The 16,944-nt window shown below is 43.7% G+C and overlaps 1 protein-coding gene across 2 annotated transcripts in view; it reads right to left on the reverse strand.

The window, feature by feature from the left end:
* Nucleotides 1-1,212: 1,212 nt before the first annotated feature.
* Nucleotides 1,213-16,944, reverse strand: part of ILDR1 (immunoglobulin like domain containing receptor 1) — a 29,210-nt gene continuing 13,478 nt past the window's right edge. The window contains exons 4-8 of one of the 2 annotated variants that reach the window (XM_042956043.1): nt 13,644-13,763; nt 13,141-13,287; nt 6,671-6,802; nt 5,677-6,456; nt 1,213-1,456 (exon numbers count right to left, since the gene is read on the reverse strand). In XM_042956043.1, the coding sequence (XP_042811977.1) occupies nt 1,437-1,456; nt 5,677-6,456; nt 6,671-6,802; nt 13,141-13,287; nt 13,644-13,763 (1,199 nt within the window). In that variant the 3' untranslated portion in view covers nt 1,213-1,436. Of the gene's footprint in view, nt 1,457-5,635; nt 6,457-6,670; nt 6,803-13,140; nt 13,288-13,643; nt 13,764-16,944 lie in introns of both variants that reach the window. The other variant, XM_042956042.1, reaches the window with a different exon arrangement.

Genomic DNA, 16,944 nt, shown 5'->3' on the forward strand with positions numbered 1-16,944 from the left:
GGGAAAAAAATGGATGTGTCAACGCAACAGGATCTAAATTGAGCTTAAGGTCGTACACATAAAGATACTGTTGAGGAACACAGACACACCCCTCCTTTCAGACCACCTCCTTCCCTGCTCAAGGAGGGTGTCTACATCAAGCACAAATGGGTTCATGAAACCACCAAAGGGGCTGGAGAAAATGGGAGGGAGTAGTACAGCTTATTATAGGGAGGGCATAGCCCACTCCTCCTGGGGTTCTTGGAGTGGCAAAACCTACCTGGATGCTTCTGCTTGGGAAATCTCAAATCTGCAAGGCTGAGTGGTGCCAAGACAAAGGTGACTCCAAAACTATCCAAGTTGGCTTGGCTCTACTCTGAGCTTTAGTTGGGAAGAAAACTCAATTCAGTCAAGCACATCAAAGTAGATATTTATTTGGGGCAGAATCCTTAGGTCAGTATATTTTCTTTCTAATTTATTTATATACTGTGCTGTCCCCAAGAAGCATTCAAAGTGATTTTAATGGATACATAATATGTAAGAATATATAAATTAGATATAAGCAAAAAAAAAAAAAAAAAAAAAGCAAAATGAAAATAAAAACAAGGGACAGGAACAAGTTTGGTGCAAAATTGCTTCTTGTGATTTTTGACACTTGCATAAATAACCCATGAGAGAACACGTTGCTGGAGTATTTCCCATGCTATCTCTGACTTGACCCTCAAGAGCACTCAGGAATGGGCATAGGTGCAGCAAAGTGTACTCCTAATATGCAGGTATGCTATAGAGATAGAGACAAGTTCCCATGGAAATTTCCCACATACTATTCAATAAATTTCCTGCACCTGAAACATGTTTGATTTCTTCTTAAAGATTCCTGAGTTCTGTGAAAATGGCCACGGTTCTGAGCGTGTAACCTAGCTGAAGACTCCAGCTACTAAGTTTCTGAGGGATCACATCCCAGTTAGGGTCCATTACATGTCAGGTACTCTAAATGTGCAGAGTGTGAGCCAAAGCTAACGCTATAGTCATGAATTCCTCAAACTCTTGTTTTTTAAACAGGTTTTTAAATGTTTATTTATTTTTGAGAGACAGAAAGAGACAGAGCATGAGAAGGGGAGGGGTACAGACAGGCAGACACAGAATCTGAAGCAGGCTCCAGGCTCTGAGCTATCAGCACAGAGCCCAACACGGGGCTAGAACACAGAAGCCGTGAGATCATGACCTGAGCCGAAGTCAGACGCTCAACTGACTGAGCCACTCAGGCACCCCTCAAACTCTTGTTTTTAATATTCTTCTGTTTCATTCTCAGAATCTAAGCCAGAACTGTTAGAAACGGGTTGGTAGAGTCCGTCCCAATCAGCTGGACATCTAGGTGATGCTGATGACTTGCGGAGCTGAGAAGTAGCCAAAGAAGTAGTGCTGTGCCGGGTGACTAAATGACCACACTCCTTCCACTATGGGAGCTGTCTCTCTCCTGTGGAATAGAACACAAAAAAATCCAGTCAGCTGGGATCTATTGTCTATGCATAGAACACACAAGGTGCACTTGATTGTGTTCAAATCATAGATGAGTGGTGGATGCTGGGACAGCATGTATGAATCTAAAAATTATTTCTTGACTCTTCATAAAGCCAGTGTCTTCCCCAGGCTGAAGTTTCTCTTCTTTCATACCTCCCTGGAGGCTCCCTCAAACATCTTTAATTTTTGAAAGTTTTAGTCTCATTCACTTTGTCACCTGCTGATTTTAACATCTTTAAGTGTCCCTTAGACTGAAAAAAAGTACCCTGTCCATTCATCAGCCCATCACCCTACCATTTGTTTATGAAGACATGGCCAAGTTCTTTTCCTACTCATATTCTCCTGAACCATTCCTTCTCAGCCCTTCTAAAAAGTTTAGCTTCATACCTTAGTATTTCTCTCAAGTTATTTTTCAGAGATCATTAATTATCTCTTCCTGACCAAACTCAGTGGCTTTTCTTCAGTAGTTAGTCCACTTGATCTTTCGGCTTTTTCAACTTGTTCTATCAGGGCAAGGACTATGTCTACATTTCTCATATTTCTCTAACTATATATTGTAGGGGATTTCTATCTATGTTTTGAATATCTACAGCTGTAGTCCATGAATGTGACCGTTCTTATCTTACTTGAAATGGCAAAATAAGGTATCTGTCCCAAAACATACTGTTCAAAATGCATTGTATATGTACATACATTCATGTTGCTATAGAAAAATTGTGTTTCCATTTTATTAGGAAAGTGATTTTTAGGGGGCATGACTTCTAATCAAAATGCTATGGGATAAATGTTCTCTGATACAAAGGAAAGTAATGAAATGGGACAAAAGGAAAGTTCCTTGTGCAGGGCTTGCTGAAGAAAAACCTACACATGATCAAGGAATAGGCATTGTATTAAAAGTAGAAGATTAAGTATACTGATCAAAAAAAGGTTTTATTAAATTGAGTCAAGAAAAATGAAAAAAAATCTTGGCTTCTCTACAGAAAGTTTGAGTTTAACTAGGAGAGGAAGGAATGCAGTTTTCTTTCATATTATAAGAGGTGTGTATAGGCCAAGCTTGCAACAAACCAGAAATGCCTTGGGAAGCCCTTTATGATAAGGCAAGATTGCAAAGAAAGATAATCAATTTGAAGGAGGTCAGGAACACATGGGGCAATGCAGTGTGAAACCACAGGAGTTTAAAGCTTGACATTATAATTTCTTAGATTTCTGAGGTTTGATGGAGTGGAAAAAACACCAGACCTGAGGTCAGATATTAACTGGTTTGGCAGTCAAACGGGAGACTCCTCAACATAACTTCCACTTTCTCATGGGCACTGTGTAAAGAACAGGGTAATATTTTGGATGGAAGCCCTTGTTCCTTGGTATATATTTGTTAAACATTAATGATTCTTTAGAGAGAAGGTTCCATGTGAGCAAAAGATTTTTCGATTAATGCATATTGCTCTGAATATTTAATGAACTATTTTTAAAAAGTATTTTGTAAAAAGTTATGGTAAAACTAACTGCCAAAAGCTTGATTTAAGAAAATGGTGAAAAATCAAGTCACGGAGCAAACAGAAACTTCCAGTTATACATAATCAAAGATTGCCATCTAGTGGTCTAATTGTATTATAAGTTCTGAGGTTAGCTGCAAACTCTGAAGACTTCAGAGGCTAGGAAAGTGTGTGGGAAGCAACCAGCCCCACTGAGGAAAGATGCAAAGAGATTTTGGCCCTGGATACTTTTGCTTCACTAAAGGCATTAAAAATTCCAACTATGAACAAAACACTGTGCCCTTTCAAACCAATCAATTTTCTAAAGCCAGCTTTGGCCCTGGGCCTCTAGTCACTCAGAATATGAGTAGACAGTTGAATGTGATAAAGTAAACTGATAACTCTTTGTGAGATAAACTCAGAGATCCAAAACAATGAAGGCTTTCAAAATGATCGTTAGTGAGATCTTTGGGTCTCGTGAGCAACTTTGCAATAGAAAATTTGGTTTGCCTGTGTTAGAATTAGTGGTGTGTACATTTTAATGATAAAGGAAGCTGTGATACTTTCAGAAAATAGGGAAGAAATAAAGTTAAGAGGAAGAAATATAGAAGGAGAGCATCATTGCCCCAGACGATTCTTCTTTCTTTCAAATGAGGCATTATGAGTTACTGAAAGGGTACAGGCTTGAGAGTCAGAGAGCTGTCTGTGTTCAAATTCTGGTTTCACTCCCTACTGGCTTTGTGACTGAGGGCATGATACTTAATCTCACTGAGCCTCACCTAATGTTATAAAGATTAAGTGAAATAAGGTTTAGAAAGGGCTTACCCCAGTGTCTGGAACTTAATTAATGTTCCTTTTTCCCTTCTCTCACTTACAAGAAACCACATAATTGAACTTAAAGAGAAGAAAATGAAAAAAAGAAAAAATTAGAAGAAAACAGGGCTTGGATTTGAGGCCAAACATTGGCTTTTACATTACACTTTTTTTTTTTTTTTTCTGTTAAAATAAGAGACAGTTTAGTCACTAATGACTAAAGTAACAGCTGTTGTCCCAGCTCTAACTGGTTCCGGGTTTTCTTTCAGGATATAATTTTCTTACTGGTAACATGGAAGAAAGAGCTGTATCCACTGTAAAATGAAAATAATAGTAAAAACCTCACAGGGTGCTCTAAGGATTAAATTAGATAGTGCATAAATGCCCATAGCTAGGTACCACTTAGTAAGGATACTAGTAAGTTTCATTGTTACTGGTCTTTGCCTCTCTCGTGGGACATCTGTGAGAATATGATATAATTGCCATTATTTCAGAAGTGCCTGCAGACCTTGCTCATGAATTACTCTCTCACCAAGGCTCTTTTCCTGAAAGACTAGCACCATAGCTTCCACAACGTCCCTGTTTCTTTGCACACTACATACATGTGATTGTTTTTTAAACAAATCACAGCAGTATTTGCATTTCCAAATGACAAATATATCCTTGAAGGTATATTAGAGACTAAAATTCTTCTTCCTATGATATCTTCTACTCTGGGAACTTCCCTCAGAGATATCTCTATCTCAACAGAAGCAAACAGAAGAGGATTTTGGTCAAATACAGAAATATATTTTCATGTAAATTGGTTCCGAAGGCAGTTCGTGAATATTTTTGAGCAACGGCAGCATAACTTTGCAAAGTGACATTAAGGGAATATCATCATTTGGATACATTAATTATAAAATGATTTTTTAAGTCACATCTTAAAAAACAAATTAAGGCCAGGGCACCTGGGTGGCTCAGTCAGTTAAGTGTCTGACTTCAGCTCAGGTCATGATCTTGCAGTCTGTGAGTTGGAGCCCCACACTGGGCTCTGTGCGGACAGCTCAGAGCCTGGAGCCTGCTTTGGATTCTGTGTTCCCCTCTCTCTCTGCCCTTCCCTCACTTGTGCTCTGTCTCTCTCTCTCGCAAAAATAAATTAAAACAAATTTTTTTTAATTAAAAAAAACAAAACAAATTAAGGCCTATAATCCCTCTTTGTGCCCCTTTTAGGCTGGTAAGCTTTGACTAGCACCTTGCCTGTTCACAGAACCCTAAAGTTTTACCCATATTTGGGATATGAGGTATTTATTGTTTTGGTTTGGGGTTTTTTTCATCAGTTTAAGGATTCTTTCCAGGGGGTCTCAGAGGACCTCATCCTCGAATACAACAAGGCCTTGCACCCTGACTTGCAGCACTCAGAAGTGGCACAAATGTCCTCTGTCAGGCTGCATGTTCTAATTTGGGGTATGGAAATACGGTTGCTAAGTAAAGACAGGCAGGTATGACAGGAAGTAAAGCCTTAGCCATAAAGCCCGTGTTTAAGTCTTAGCTCCACTACTCACAAGGCACTTAATTATTCTGAGCCTCATTTCTGAATCTGTGAAATGGGGAAGCCCTGCCTCACCAGACTGTGATGAGGGCTGGTCTGAGGATGAGAAGGCCCTGTTTTAAGCATCAAGCATCGAGCCCTTCCTGGCCCTCTGCACTCACCCGGCCCCTTCGAGCGAGGTCTCACCAAGCCCATGAGGCAAGCTGTGCAAAACAAGGAGGAGGTACTCTCACTGGTGGCATGTGGGGTGGCCTCTGCCAGCTGTGGCCAAGCCCCGCTCTGCCCATGCCCGACCCTCAGCAGGATGCCCCAGGCTCACCGAGCGCCTCTCCACACTCCCTTTTTTCCTGCCATTCTTGCCTGGCATGACATCCAGCGAGCGGTAGCTGGGTGGCTTCTCCTCAGGCCAGTGTGAGGGGTGTGAGCTGCGGCGGTGGGTTCCCCAGCTCCGGGACTGCCTCTCCTTCTCATCCTCCTCAGAGCTCCAGGAACTGAGGCCGGAAGGCAAGGGCGGGGAGTAGCTGCGGGGCCTGCGCCTCTGGGGCCTCTGGGCATTCTCCCAGGGGCCAGGCCTGTGAGGTCGGCCTGAGTAGTGGCTCCGAGCAGATACGTGGTTGGGCCACCAGTGGGCCTCACTGGACGAGGGGCCGTCACTGGGGCTGTCCCTGTCTGACCAGGGCGTGGGTAACCCACGCAGCCCAGAGCAGTGGCGCCTTCCCCTCCGAAGTTGGTTCAGCTCCCGTCCTTCCAATGCCCGGCGCTTAGGCTCCCTGTCCTGGAGCTCCTGGTGAAAAGCAGAGTAGTGGGGCTGCCTTCTCTCCTCCCTCAGATCCCAGGGTCCAGGGGGAATTGGAGTGAGCCACTGTTGGTGGGAGGAGTTGCTGGTCCTCTGGGAGGACGGCAGGTCTCTGATCAGTGGAGGCAGGTGGATGATTCTGCGTTCCACAACCTCAGAGCCCAGGGAGGACAGCATGCTGCAGGCTTGGCCAGATATGGCTTTGAGGTCAGGGGGCAGAGGCTGGGCTGGGTTGAAGTTCCGCAGCTCTTTCTCCAAATACTCTAGGACACCATTGGTGATGGGAGGGTGAGCAGTGGTCTGGCTCATTGGCATCTGTGGGAGGCTGGATCGCAGGGACAAATCTGAATGCAAACAAGGATAAGAACATACAGAATTGCTGGCCCAAAACATGGCTTCTCAGAACCATGGCACCAAAATGCCACATTTTTCAGCTTGCATCCATCCCGTCCCCTTGATCATAGATATTCACTATATTGTCATGAAGGCCCCAATGCAGCCCATATTCCTACCCTTACCCTCTGCCCTCTCCCACCCCAAATCTCTGGCAAGGTTTACCTCGCTGCAGCAGCGGGTTCATTGGATAAGATGAAACCTGGGAGCTCCTGTCCGCCCCCCAGTATAGGGGTTTTTCCATCATCTGAGGGCCTAGGGCCTGAGCCTGCTTCATGTACCGGTGGCGAGCCAGGGCTAGAGGGGAAAAAGGAGAAATGCGGACCCTCAGCCAGGACAAGCCCCACACCTCCCACCTCACTTTTCTTGCTAGGAGGCTTTGCTAAGAGGCCAGTTTCTGACCTATCTTACATAGGAGTGAAAGTTAAGGGAATAGTAACTAATTGGTCATCTTGCAAGGAGCTGGGACTCCTGGGGTACAGGATGCAACCCCTATTCCCAAGGAAAGCATACCTATAACCCTGACTTCCTAGTCTTGAAAATATTGTATCGTCCTGCCATTCCCAGTTTCACCTAAAATTTAGGTAGATACGTGGGTATTAGTAGGCAATGAAATCTTGGGTCCCAGGCCAACAAGGCCTTCAGCCACAGGCCAAATCTAGAAGGTGCAGACGCAAAGGACTTTAAGGCAGCTATGAGTCAGGGACTGCCAGGGAAGCTCAGGGCTGCCCACTCAGAGTGGAAAAAGCTAAAAAAAAAAAAAAAAAAAAAAAAAAAGGATGTAGATGCTGAGGTCAATGGGCAGAATTACTGGTAAAGGGAGGGACACTGAAGAATTTTCTAGCTAGTACAACAGCCCTGCAACCCTGGGGGTGGAGAGGAGAAACTAGTGGAAGGGAGGCAAGAGATGCAAAAAGCTGAAGTAGATCCCAGTGGATCCTTTCTACTCTTCTCCTTATCCTAAGTAGGGGGAATCTCTAAGTGGTGCAGTGAAGGCAGAGAAGGGAGAAGGGAAATACCATTTCCTTTCAGGGCAAAGAAAATCATATAAAAAAAGCAAGAGGGATCAATAGAAATGTCACTCTGATACCCTAGTGCAGCTAGTCTGAAGCACACAATCCTTTCCTCTCTGCCCCCATGAGTGTAAATTAAAAACAAAATCATTTAGTTGGTTTGTTCATGAATTTCTATTTTAAGGTGATTCTGTCCCAAGGTCTCAGTCCGTCCATGCATGTAGGAAAAGGACTTGTGTGTTCAGGCAGGAAGTGCCTGCCTCAGGCCCCCCAGCTGGCACTCTCACCTCCTCCTGGGTTCCTCAAGCCTGTGGCCACCTCTAAAGCAGCAGGGCTCTGCCTCAGGCTTCCTCCTGGCACAGTAAGAGGGGCAGACAGGCACTCTGGACCCTACTGCAAAGGGCCGGGGATTTGCTGAGGCCAACAGCTAAGTGGCCATCTGGGCCCAATGACTCCAGTGTGAAACAAACTTCCAGCACAACAGGAAGTGGTTGCAGCAGAGCCTCCAGAAATGTCCGGAGCTCCAGCCCTGGTAGTGCGTCATAGCCCAGCCTGGAGGAAATCAGATGCAAACTTAGAGAAGCTCACCCAGCTGCCACACCTTCATGCTACTGGACAGCACTCTAGACCCTCCAAATGCTTCAGCACTTCCTCTCCCTCTTGCTAACAGATGCCTCCCCTAGCTTCCTATATGTGCTACCATCAGCACACATAATGCCCTGCTTAATACGTATGTGCCAGTCACTTTATATAGGCTAACTAATCCTCAGAGCAATCTGTTAATGTGGGAATTAGATGAAGAAGCTGGGTGCAGGGAGGTTGACTTCCCAGTTCAAGGTCCCATAGCTGGTGATGGCCAGAGGTGCCATTCTGATGCCCAGGCCTGTGTCCTTTCTGTCAAATCAGTGAGTCCCCAGACTCCTTTATTTCTGTGATGAAAAACAAAACAAAAAACAAAAACCTTCCACAATTGTACCTCCTCCCTTTATTACTAACTCAGCTCTATACCTTTCAAAACCCACTCCAGACCTGCCTCTGCCTCTAAGGCCTGGGGACATCTGGCTCAATTGGGAACAACTCTATCCACCCCCCACCCCTCTAACTGAATCCTGGCCACTTCCTTCTCCTACTCTCTTAATTCAACAGTAGAGAAAGGGAAAGTTGGGCTTACTCCTTGCTCCCCAAATGACTTAACTAATGGGACCCTCTGCACAGATAACTCTCTAGAGACCCTTCCAGATCCTCCATCTGAGGATGAGGATCTCTGAGATCCTCTCTGAGAGATTAACCCACCTGCTCCCTTCTTAGCTGCCACATCCTTTTCCCCAGGGCCCCTCCCTTCCCTGATGCAATGGAACTGTTGAGATGGGAGTGGAAAACACAACCTCTGAGCTTCTCCTATGCCCTCTTGTCCCCTAGGGATGTCAGGGTTTTCTGTTCACCTAGTGGGGAATCAGATAGGCAATAAAATAAGAGACATGGAGAAAGTAGCTAAGCCTCAAAAAACTCCTAATAAGTTATCTCTGAACCTCAGTGGAGTAAAGTCTGCCTTGATCACTTTAATGAGCTACTTAAAAATACAGATTACTGGGTCCTGTTCCCAGATATCCTTCAGTCTCACGCAGAGCAAGCAGCAGCTGTGTTTTCAACAAGCTCCCTAATTCAAGTGCAGGAAGCTCAACTAGAGTTGTCTACTGAGGATTCTCAAGAATCTCCTGAGAACTATGGTCCTCAGGGTTTAGTTTCCTTAAATAAAAGCTTTCAGGGTCAATGGACTTCCACCTGAATCCCAGCGTATACCAGGAGTCTGATTTTGAGTGACCTTCCAGAGTGTGCGGGCCCAGGCTCCTCATCTGTAAGCTAAGGATGGAAATACCTATTTCATAAAGTTGTTGAGGTTAAATGAAGCAATACATTTGAAATGCCTAACAGATGACAGACAGTCAAGAGACAGTGGCTCTCATTGTTATAAGTCACTTTTTTTGCTTTAGATCCCATAGGAAACAAAAGTATACATTTGGAGCCTAAACTACCAAAGGCATATTTATCTTCACTTCTGAGGAAAACCCAGGGCACGTTCTTTAAGACATCTCTTCCGTGACAGAAATGACACAGCACCTGCCTCTCCTTCCCTGCAGTCAAGATCATCTGTGGTGCCTTGAAGCCTTCCAACTGCACTTGCCTGTAACTGCTTATCAGCCATTCCCCACCCTTAAAGAACTCCTTCTTTACCCTCTTTTGATCCATGGTCACACAGTCCTTTCACTTTTTCCCATACACCAGTCCCCCTAACTTGGCTGGCTAATCATTTCAGTGACATCCTGAGGAGCTCCCTAGAATCCCATGCACTTGAACTCTTACCATTTCAGCTTTAGCTTCTGGCCCCATGCTGCCAGAGCTGACTGCAGTCAGACAACCGCCTTCAAGTAGCCCTGCTCAACTGGCTTCCCTTGACTGATCTATAGACCCCACTTCCCTCCTCTAGAGCAGCAGTTTAAATGGTCCCCACTTCTCATGTCTTCCCCTCCCCATGAACTTTCAGCTGATGACATCATCTTGGTTGAGGAAGAGGAACCAGCCCTGGGCATGGAATCAAGAGAACTATGTCTAGTCCAGGATCTGCCACTAACGAGCTGTGTGAAATTGTGCAAAAGTCTCTTTAGGCCTTACTTCCTTCAGCTGTAAGCAGAATGGGGAGGTGGGTGGGTAGATCAGAGATTCCCAGTGTGGCCTGTGGCCCTACTACACGGGATGCCTAGAGGCCCTGTGGGGAGGATGGCCAGTAACCGATGTAGGAATCAGTTTCAATCACTTTCATCTTTTAAGTTCTACTGTGGGTCATTTACCAGTACTAAGTGAAATATCAAGAGTTACTAATATCTGGTGTCATTTCATTTTTTCTCCTCTCTGGTCCTCCATTAACTCACTGTAAAGTGGGAGCAAGTTAGGGAGGTGAGCTGTGGTCAGAGAAGGTCAAGAAGCACTGATGTCATTCTCAAGCTCTGTTCTGCCTCTAGAATTCTGATTTGCTAAAATTGAGACAGGCTGGTATGAGATCCCTCAGCTTCTTCCCTTACACTTTGGATCATCCCCCACATTTTAATGACTTCCCCCCTTTCTCCAGAGGTCAGGCTGCCCTTCCCTTCCTTTCTACAGGTAGTTCTTTTGCTGTATACCTGATGTCAATCCCAACTGTTCCTCCTGCTCAGTGATCGCCTTGCCTCATAAGGCTTCATTTTAGGGGTGGGCACCTGGGTAGCTCAGTGGGTTAAGCGTCCGATTTAGGCTCAGGTCACAATCTCATGGTTAGTGGGTTCAAGCCCTGCGTTAGGCTCTGTGCTGACAGCTCAGAGCCTGGAGCCTCCTTTGGATTCTGTGTCTCCCTCTCTCACTGCCCCTCCCCCACTTGTGTTCTTTCAAAAAAAAAAATACGTTAAAAAAATAAGGCTTCACTTTACTCATTTCCTACTGGCCTTGGTTCTTTGCCTACAAATACACTTGGGGTTTTCATATTCTAACCAACAGTCACACACACAAACCCTTCCCCATGCAAGAGCCCTCCTTAACAACTTCAATCCTCTCTATGTAATCTCCTCTTGTCATCAAAATTCTCAGGACAGTGTGCCTTAGTGACTCACTCTGAAAGTGACCTCATTTGCTCAAGTTCAGGGACCTTTATTTGTGGCCTGCATTTCTTTATTTTACCAGTTCTTCTAAATGAACTCTAACCACTTAAGAGAAATCATTCTCCCCCAGAACGTGTTTATCAGCTTACTGACAGTGGATACATTTATCATTTGTGCGGGCTTTGTCCCCGGTTCTGCCTGTTTTTAGTGCCCCACTGACTTAGGGATTCTAAGAAGGCATCTTGGGAGCAGTTTTCTCATCTCTTCACACATATTACTACTTCAGTGATAGTGATTTTTCCTTGGGATCTGTCCCAGAGGCTCTTGAAAGGTAGGGAGTTCCACAGCCCAGTATTGAGTCCTCTGCTATTTTCCCTCTCTTTCAGGAGGTCATTGGTTTCTCTGCCAAGCCCACTGTGATCTACACACAGAGGCTGTGGCAGCCTCAACTGTGTGACATTCGGGCATTCATACGTCAGGTGAACATGGATTCAACACCACACTGCCACTGTTACTTACTAGCTGTGTGACTTCTCTGACCTTCAGTCTCCTCATCTGTTAAGCAGTGATAACACAGTCTTCTAGGGTTGTGAGGATTCACAGAGGGAAATATATGGAAGGGGCTTACGCATAGCAGACATCCAAAAAAAGTTAGTTCTCTTTTCCTATAAGACAAAAACCTCGGAACACAGACCTGAAACCAGACTCAGGCCATTAGCCTTCTTGACATTGTAGATTAAGGTTTTTTTTCTATCTTAAGAGGTAATTCCTTATATTTCCTTTTAAAAAATTTCCTTTCAAATGAACCAAACTGATAAAAGTGATTATCTCTGAGTGCTTAGTGTTTACACTTTCCCAAATTTCTCAAATTTTCTACAATGTCATACCTTACTTGTATCATCAGGAGAAAAGATGTTATTTTAAGAACACAAAATTCCTACCATTTAAAGCAGGTGATTCCACTCCATCTATTTATTAAGAAGTCATTATAGAATAATTTTCTATTAAAAAATTTGGCATTCCACAGCCAAATTTTTTAGGGTATATCATAATTTTGGTTTAAAATGTCAAATTTTAGGGGCACCTGGGTGGCTCAGTCAGTTAAGTGCCTGACTTGAGCTTAGGACAGGATCTCACAGTTCATGAGTTCGAGCCCGGCCTCGGACTCTGTGCTGACAGCTCAGAGTCTGAAGCCTGCTTCAGATTCTGTCTCCCTCTTTCTCTGCCCTTCCCCTGCTCATGCTCTGTCGCTCTCTCTCTCTCAAAAATAAATAAACATTTGAAAAAAATAAAAAAAAAAAAAGTCAAATTTTAGCCCAAAGAAAGATCACATTAAGAGCAAGATCTTCCGTTCCCTCTCTCCTTCATCTAAACCTCTTTCCTTTATCTAAAAAGAGATATTCAAAGTGTGGCCCACAGCTCAGCAGCATCACATCACTTGGGAACTTTTGAGGAATACAAATTATCGGGCTACCCCAAACCAATTAAACCAGAAACTCTGGACGTAGAGCCAGAAACTAAGTTTTAACAAGCCCTCTAGGTGATTCTTAAGTTTAAGAATCACTGCTTTAACTCCTTTCTCCTCTATCTGTTCTTTTCAAGTCCTCTCTAAGGGGTGGCCTTCTCTCTCACTGCTACATTCAAACCACTTGCTCTAGCCACTCCCTGTCCAAGCAAGGTGAGAGCTAGGAGCAAATACTGAAGCACAGGCATTTCAGGGCCACTGAGGAAATGCCATCAATAGGCAGAACCATTGGAAGGAGGCCTCAGGCAGGCTCGGATGTGGAGAGACAGAAATCTTCCCACTTGGGTCTAAAGCTTTCTCTAGCATTATATTCTGTGCTGGGGTCAAAGACCTCTGAGCCTGTGAGGGGAGAAGGGCATGGAGGAGAACCTGGAAGGACCCAAGGTTTTGATCTGTGTGTGTGAAGCTCATGTATTTGGGATACCAGGCTCCAGCATCACCCCATCCCACTGCCTATCTGTCCTCTCTCACCTTCCTCGGGGCAGCAGCAACGGGCAGGACAGCAGGGGCAGCGGATGTAGCAGCAGCAATACTGAGGACAGCACTGGCACCAGCACACTCCAATCAGCAGGAGCAGAAGGAGGGCTCCCAGAATGATGAAGATCACTGTCAGCCAGTCTGCAGGGGAGACACCAAGAGGAAGCTAACCAAATATGCAGGTGAATGTTTCCAGGTCTAACATTCTAGAGGTCTAATAAATATAGCTCTTGACCTATAGGTTAAGCTTGACCAATATACCAGCAAAAAAAAAAAAAAAAAAAAGACAAGGAAAGGAAAAGGAAAAGGAAAAGGAAAAGGAAAAGAAAAAGGAAAAGGAAAAGGAAAAGGAAAAGGAAAAAAATAAAGTTTAGTTTTGGTAAGGGACCTTCAGAGGTTGGCAATCCAACAATAACCTGGGCTTGCTTGTTTCTGTGCTGTATGTAAAAGTGTCACAGCAATGAGGTGGCTAAATAGAAAGCTCCAACAGCACTTACGCAGAACAATGAGCTTCACCTCCTTATCTGGGTCTCCTGATGTGTCCCCTGGAGCCTCAATGGTGCAATAATACACTCCATGGTCCCACCACATCACTTCATTAATCACAAGGTCTGCTCCTGCAGGGAGGAGGGAAAAAGTACCAGGTGTTAAAGGAGAGGGCCCTAGTATGTGACCTATGGCTTAGGACTCAGCACTGTCCTTCCACATCCTTAGGGCCCCCCTCATAGTTCTGTCTTTTTTCTGAGACCATCCTATTTCTCCAAACAGTCTAATAATGGTAGAACTCACCATTCATTGAACCCTACCAGGTGCTTTGAAAGGATTTTGGACATCACCTCATTTAATTCCCACCACAGCTCACAGTGGGTGAGATGACATTACACTGTCACTCAGGGTCTCTTCTCCCTTTTTCTCTGTCTTATAATTTTTGGTCATGTACATGGCCATCTAGAATAAAGTCACTACTTCCTGTCATCTCTTACAGGTGGGCATGATCATGTGACTCAGTTCTGGTGGATAGAATGTAAGCAGAAGTGTTACAAGATGGCTCCCAGGAACTTTCTTAAAACAGTTGGGGAACATCTTTGTCCTTTTCTTCATCTTTTCTTTTATACTGTTATCAGTCAAGCACATGTGATGAATGCCATCTTGGACCATGGGGGAGAAAAAGACTTTCTTGGTGAGCTGGAGCTGGGGACCATCCCTCAGGACTTAATGGAACAGAGGCATCACACTAGTTTTGGACTATCTACCTCAAAATTTATACATGAGAAGAAAAAAACTTCTTTATTAAGTCACTAATATTTGGAGATTTTGCTTATTCACAATCAAACTCTACACAATCCTGATACACTAACCATGATTATTGGCTGCATTTCAGATGATCACATGAAGAAACCAAGACTCCAGGAGGCTAAGAAACTAGCCTAAGAACAGAGAAATAATGCTTAGCATAAGTAGGTTCAAATCCATGTCTCTCTGTTGCAAAGCTGGTGCTGTTAACCACTAAGTTCTGATGTCCTCTCCAAAGTGGGTAGAAAACTCCACAGCCTGGATCCCTCACTGGCTATGAATGGATCCCTCTGGATCTTGAAGGGATGGGTTATGAGATGAATTGAATGAGTAAGGATGAAATGCCACTATTTTAAGGGTAAATGTTATTCAATACTCAAGAAAGGATTTTCAGTTCTCATGAGCACCAAGCGCTGTGCTACTTAAGATAGATGAATGGTATGTTCAAGTTTAGTAAATGCAACAAATCTTCACTAAAGACCTTTTGTGGGTCCAGCACTGAGTCAGACACTGGGAAGATCTGCAGAGGAACCAGACTCCTCTGTCCTAACAGGGCTTAAAGTCCAGTCAGAAGATCCAGGCAGCTTCCACATTCCTGCTATTTCACCCACAGTAAGTGCCAGGGGACATCTTCAAATTCTTTTAAAAAAAAAACCCAAAAAACCAAAAACAAAACAAAAAAACCCTTCGCATTATGGACTTGCTCCTGCTTAGCTGGCAGTCATATTTACAATTCTCCATTATCTGTTTGTCAAAAAATATTTATTGAGGAAATGAAACAGAAATGCAAGGTCACGCACCACTGGAGCTAACTTCAACTTTTGTTTCCTTCTCTTTCTACGTCAATCTCTACAATATTTTCCTCCCCATGATTTTCCAAACACACTACCTTTCCCAGAAAGAGCTTCCCCTAGACTTGGAAGAATGGGGAAAGTGTTTTGGAGGAGGTTCTCCCTCTAAGTTAATGTGTATCATAGGTCTGCCCCAGTTTTTATTAGAAACATAAACATGTTTTTCAGGGATGTCACAGTAATGAGGACATTCAGATATGTTAATATTTAAATTTCTTTATGTTTATTTATTTTTGAGAGAGAGAAACAGAGCACAAGTCGGGGAGGGGCAGAGAGAGACAGAGACCTAGATTTCAAAGCAGGCTCCAGGCTCTGAGTAATGTGGGCTCAAACTCATGAGCTGTGAGATCGTGACCTGAGCTGAAGTTGGACACTCAACCAACTGAGTCACCCAGGCACCCCTGGATATGTTTATATTTTAAATGATCCAAGAACTGATTTGACAGGGTCATTTCAAATGACGCAAGCACAGGGCAAAGAAGTGTCAGAAAACAAGGGTTCTAGGAAGTCACAACAAGCATGGAGGTAGAATTAAAAACCAAGGGGGAAATAATGGTTTTCCATGGGAGTAAGGAAGAAGCAAAGTTTGATCCAAAAGTGACTGGGAGTGAAAATAGTGGATACTATTGTTCAAAATTAGATAAAAGGAAGAAAGAAAGAAAGAAAGAAAGAAAGAAAGAAAGAAAGAAAGAAAGAAAGAAAGAAACAGAAAAGCAAGGACTGTCTGTCACCTTGTCACCTCTGGAGAATTTTATCCTTCAAAAACTAAATGAGACTTGCCAAAAGAGACTTTACATTTTGGAGTCAGATCAGGGCTCATTTTGCAGGTTCTGGGAAAAACAGAACCACCCTGAATCTTTGAGAATGTACCTAGAGACCAGAATAGGACAGATGTTCACTAAAGCTAAGAGTTTAAGGGCTGGCTTGGGGAAAGCAGAGATTGCATGTAAAAGGATCAGGTTTAAATATTACAGCTAAAGTATTAGACACCAATCTGGAAGCAAATATTAAATTGGCTCCCTTTAAATGATCTACCTTTAAATGGTCATCAAATATTCACTGATTTCCTCACATTGTTGCCACAGGTACCCTGAGTGGCCTGCTTAGTGTATTCTCTACCATTTTTCCCCTTTTAAGCAGCAAATATTTATTTAACACTGCACATGAAACTCACTGAAATAGGCTCTGAATTATGTGCCAATAACCCATCATGGCAATCCTGGATTACAAGGTAGGAATGTAGGGCTAACCCTCCGTCCAAAAGCGTGCTCAGTGATGGTAACTAAAGTTCACTGCACACTTAATATTTGCTAAGTGCTTTATGTATATCATCTCACTTAATCCTGACAAATCTCCACAAGATGGGGAGTACTATGGCAAGTCCCATTTTGTAGAAAAAAATCGAAGGGACTTACCCAAGTTCACATACCCTATAAGTGCAGAATGGGGACCCACACCAGAATCTGACTGCAGACTGAGGGTTCTAACCACCACTCCGTGTACTAGGCATAAAGAATAAACATGCTTTAGACATAGCTTTCAGATATCACGTTTGATACTTACTTCAGTGTAGGGAGACAGAGCCTATTATGTCCATCTTTCAGATGAGGTAACAGATGCCAGAGAAAAAAATCTGCTGCTGGTCAATGAACTA

This window comes from Panthera leo, chromosome C2 (genome assembly GCF_018350215.1).
Source record: "Panthera leo isolate Ple1 chromosome C2, P.leo_Ple1_pat1.1, whole genome shotgun sequence".
Taxonomy (NCBI): Eukaryota; Metazoa; Chordata; class Mammalia; order Carnivora; family Felidae; genus Panthera; species Panthera leo.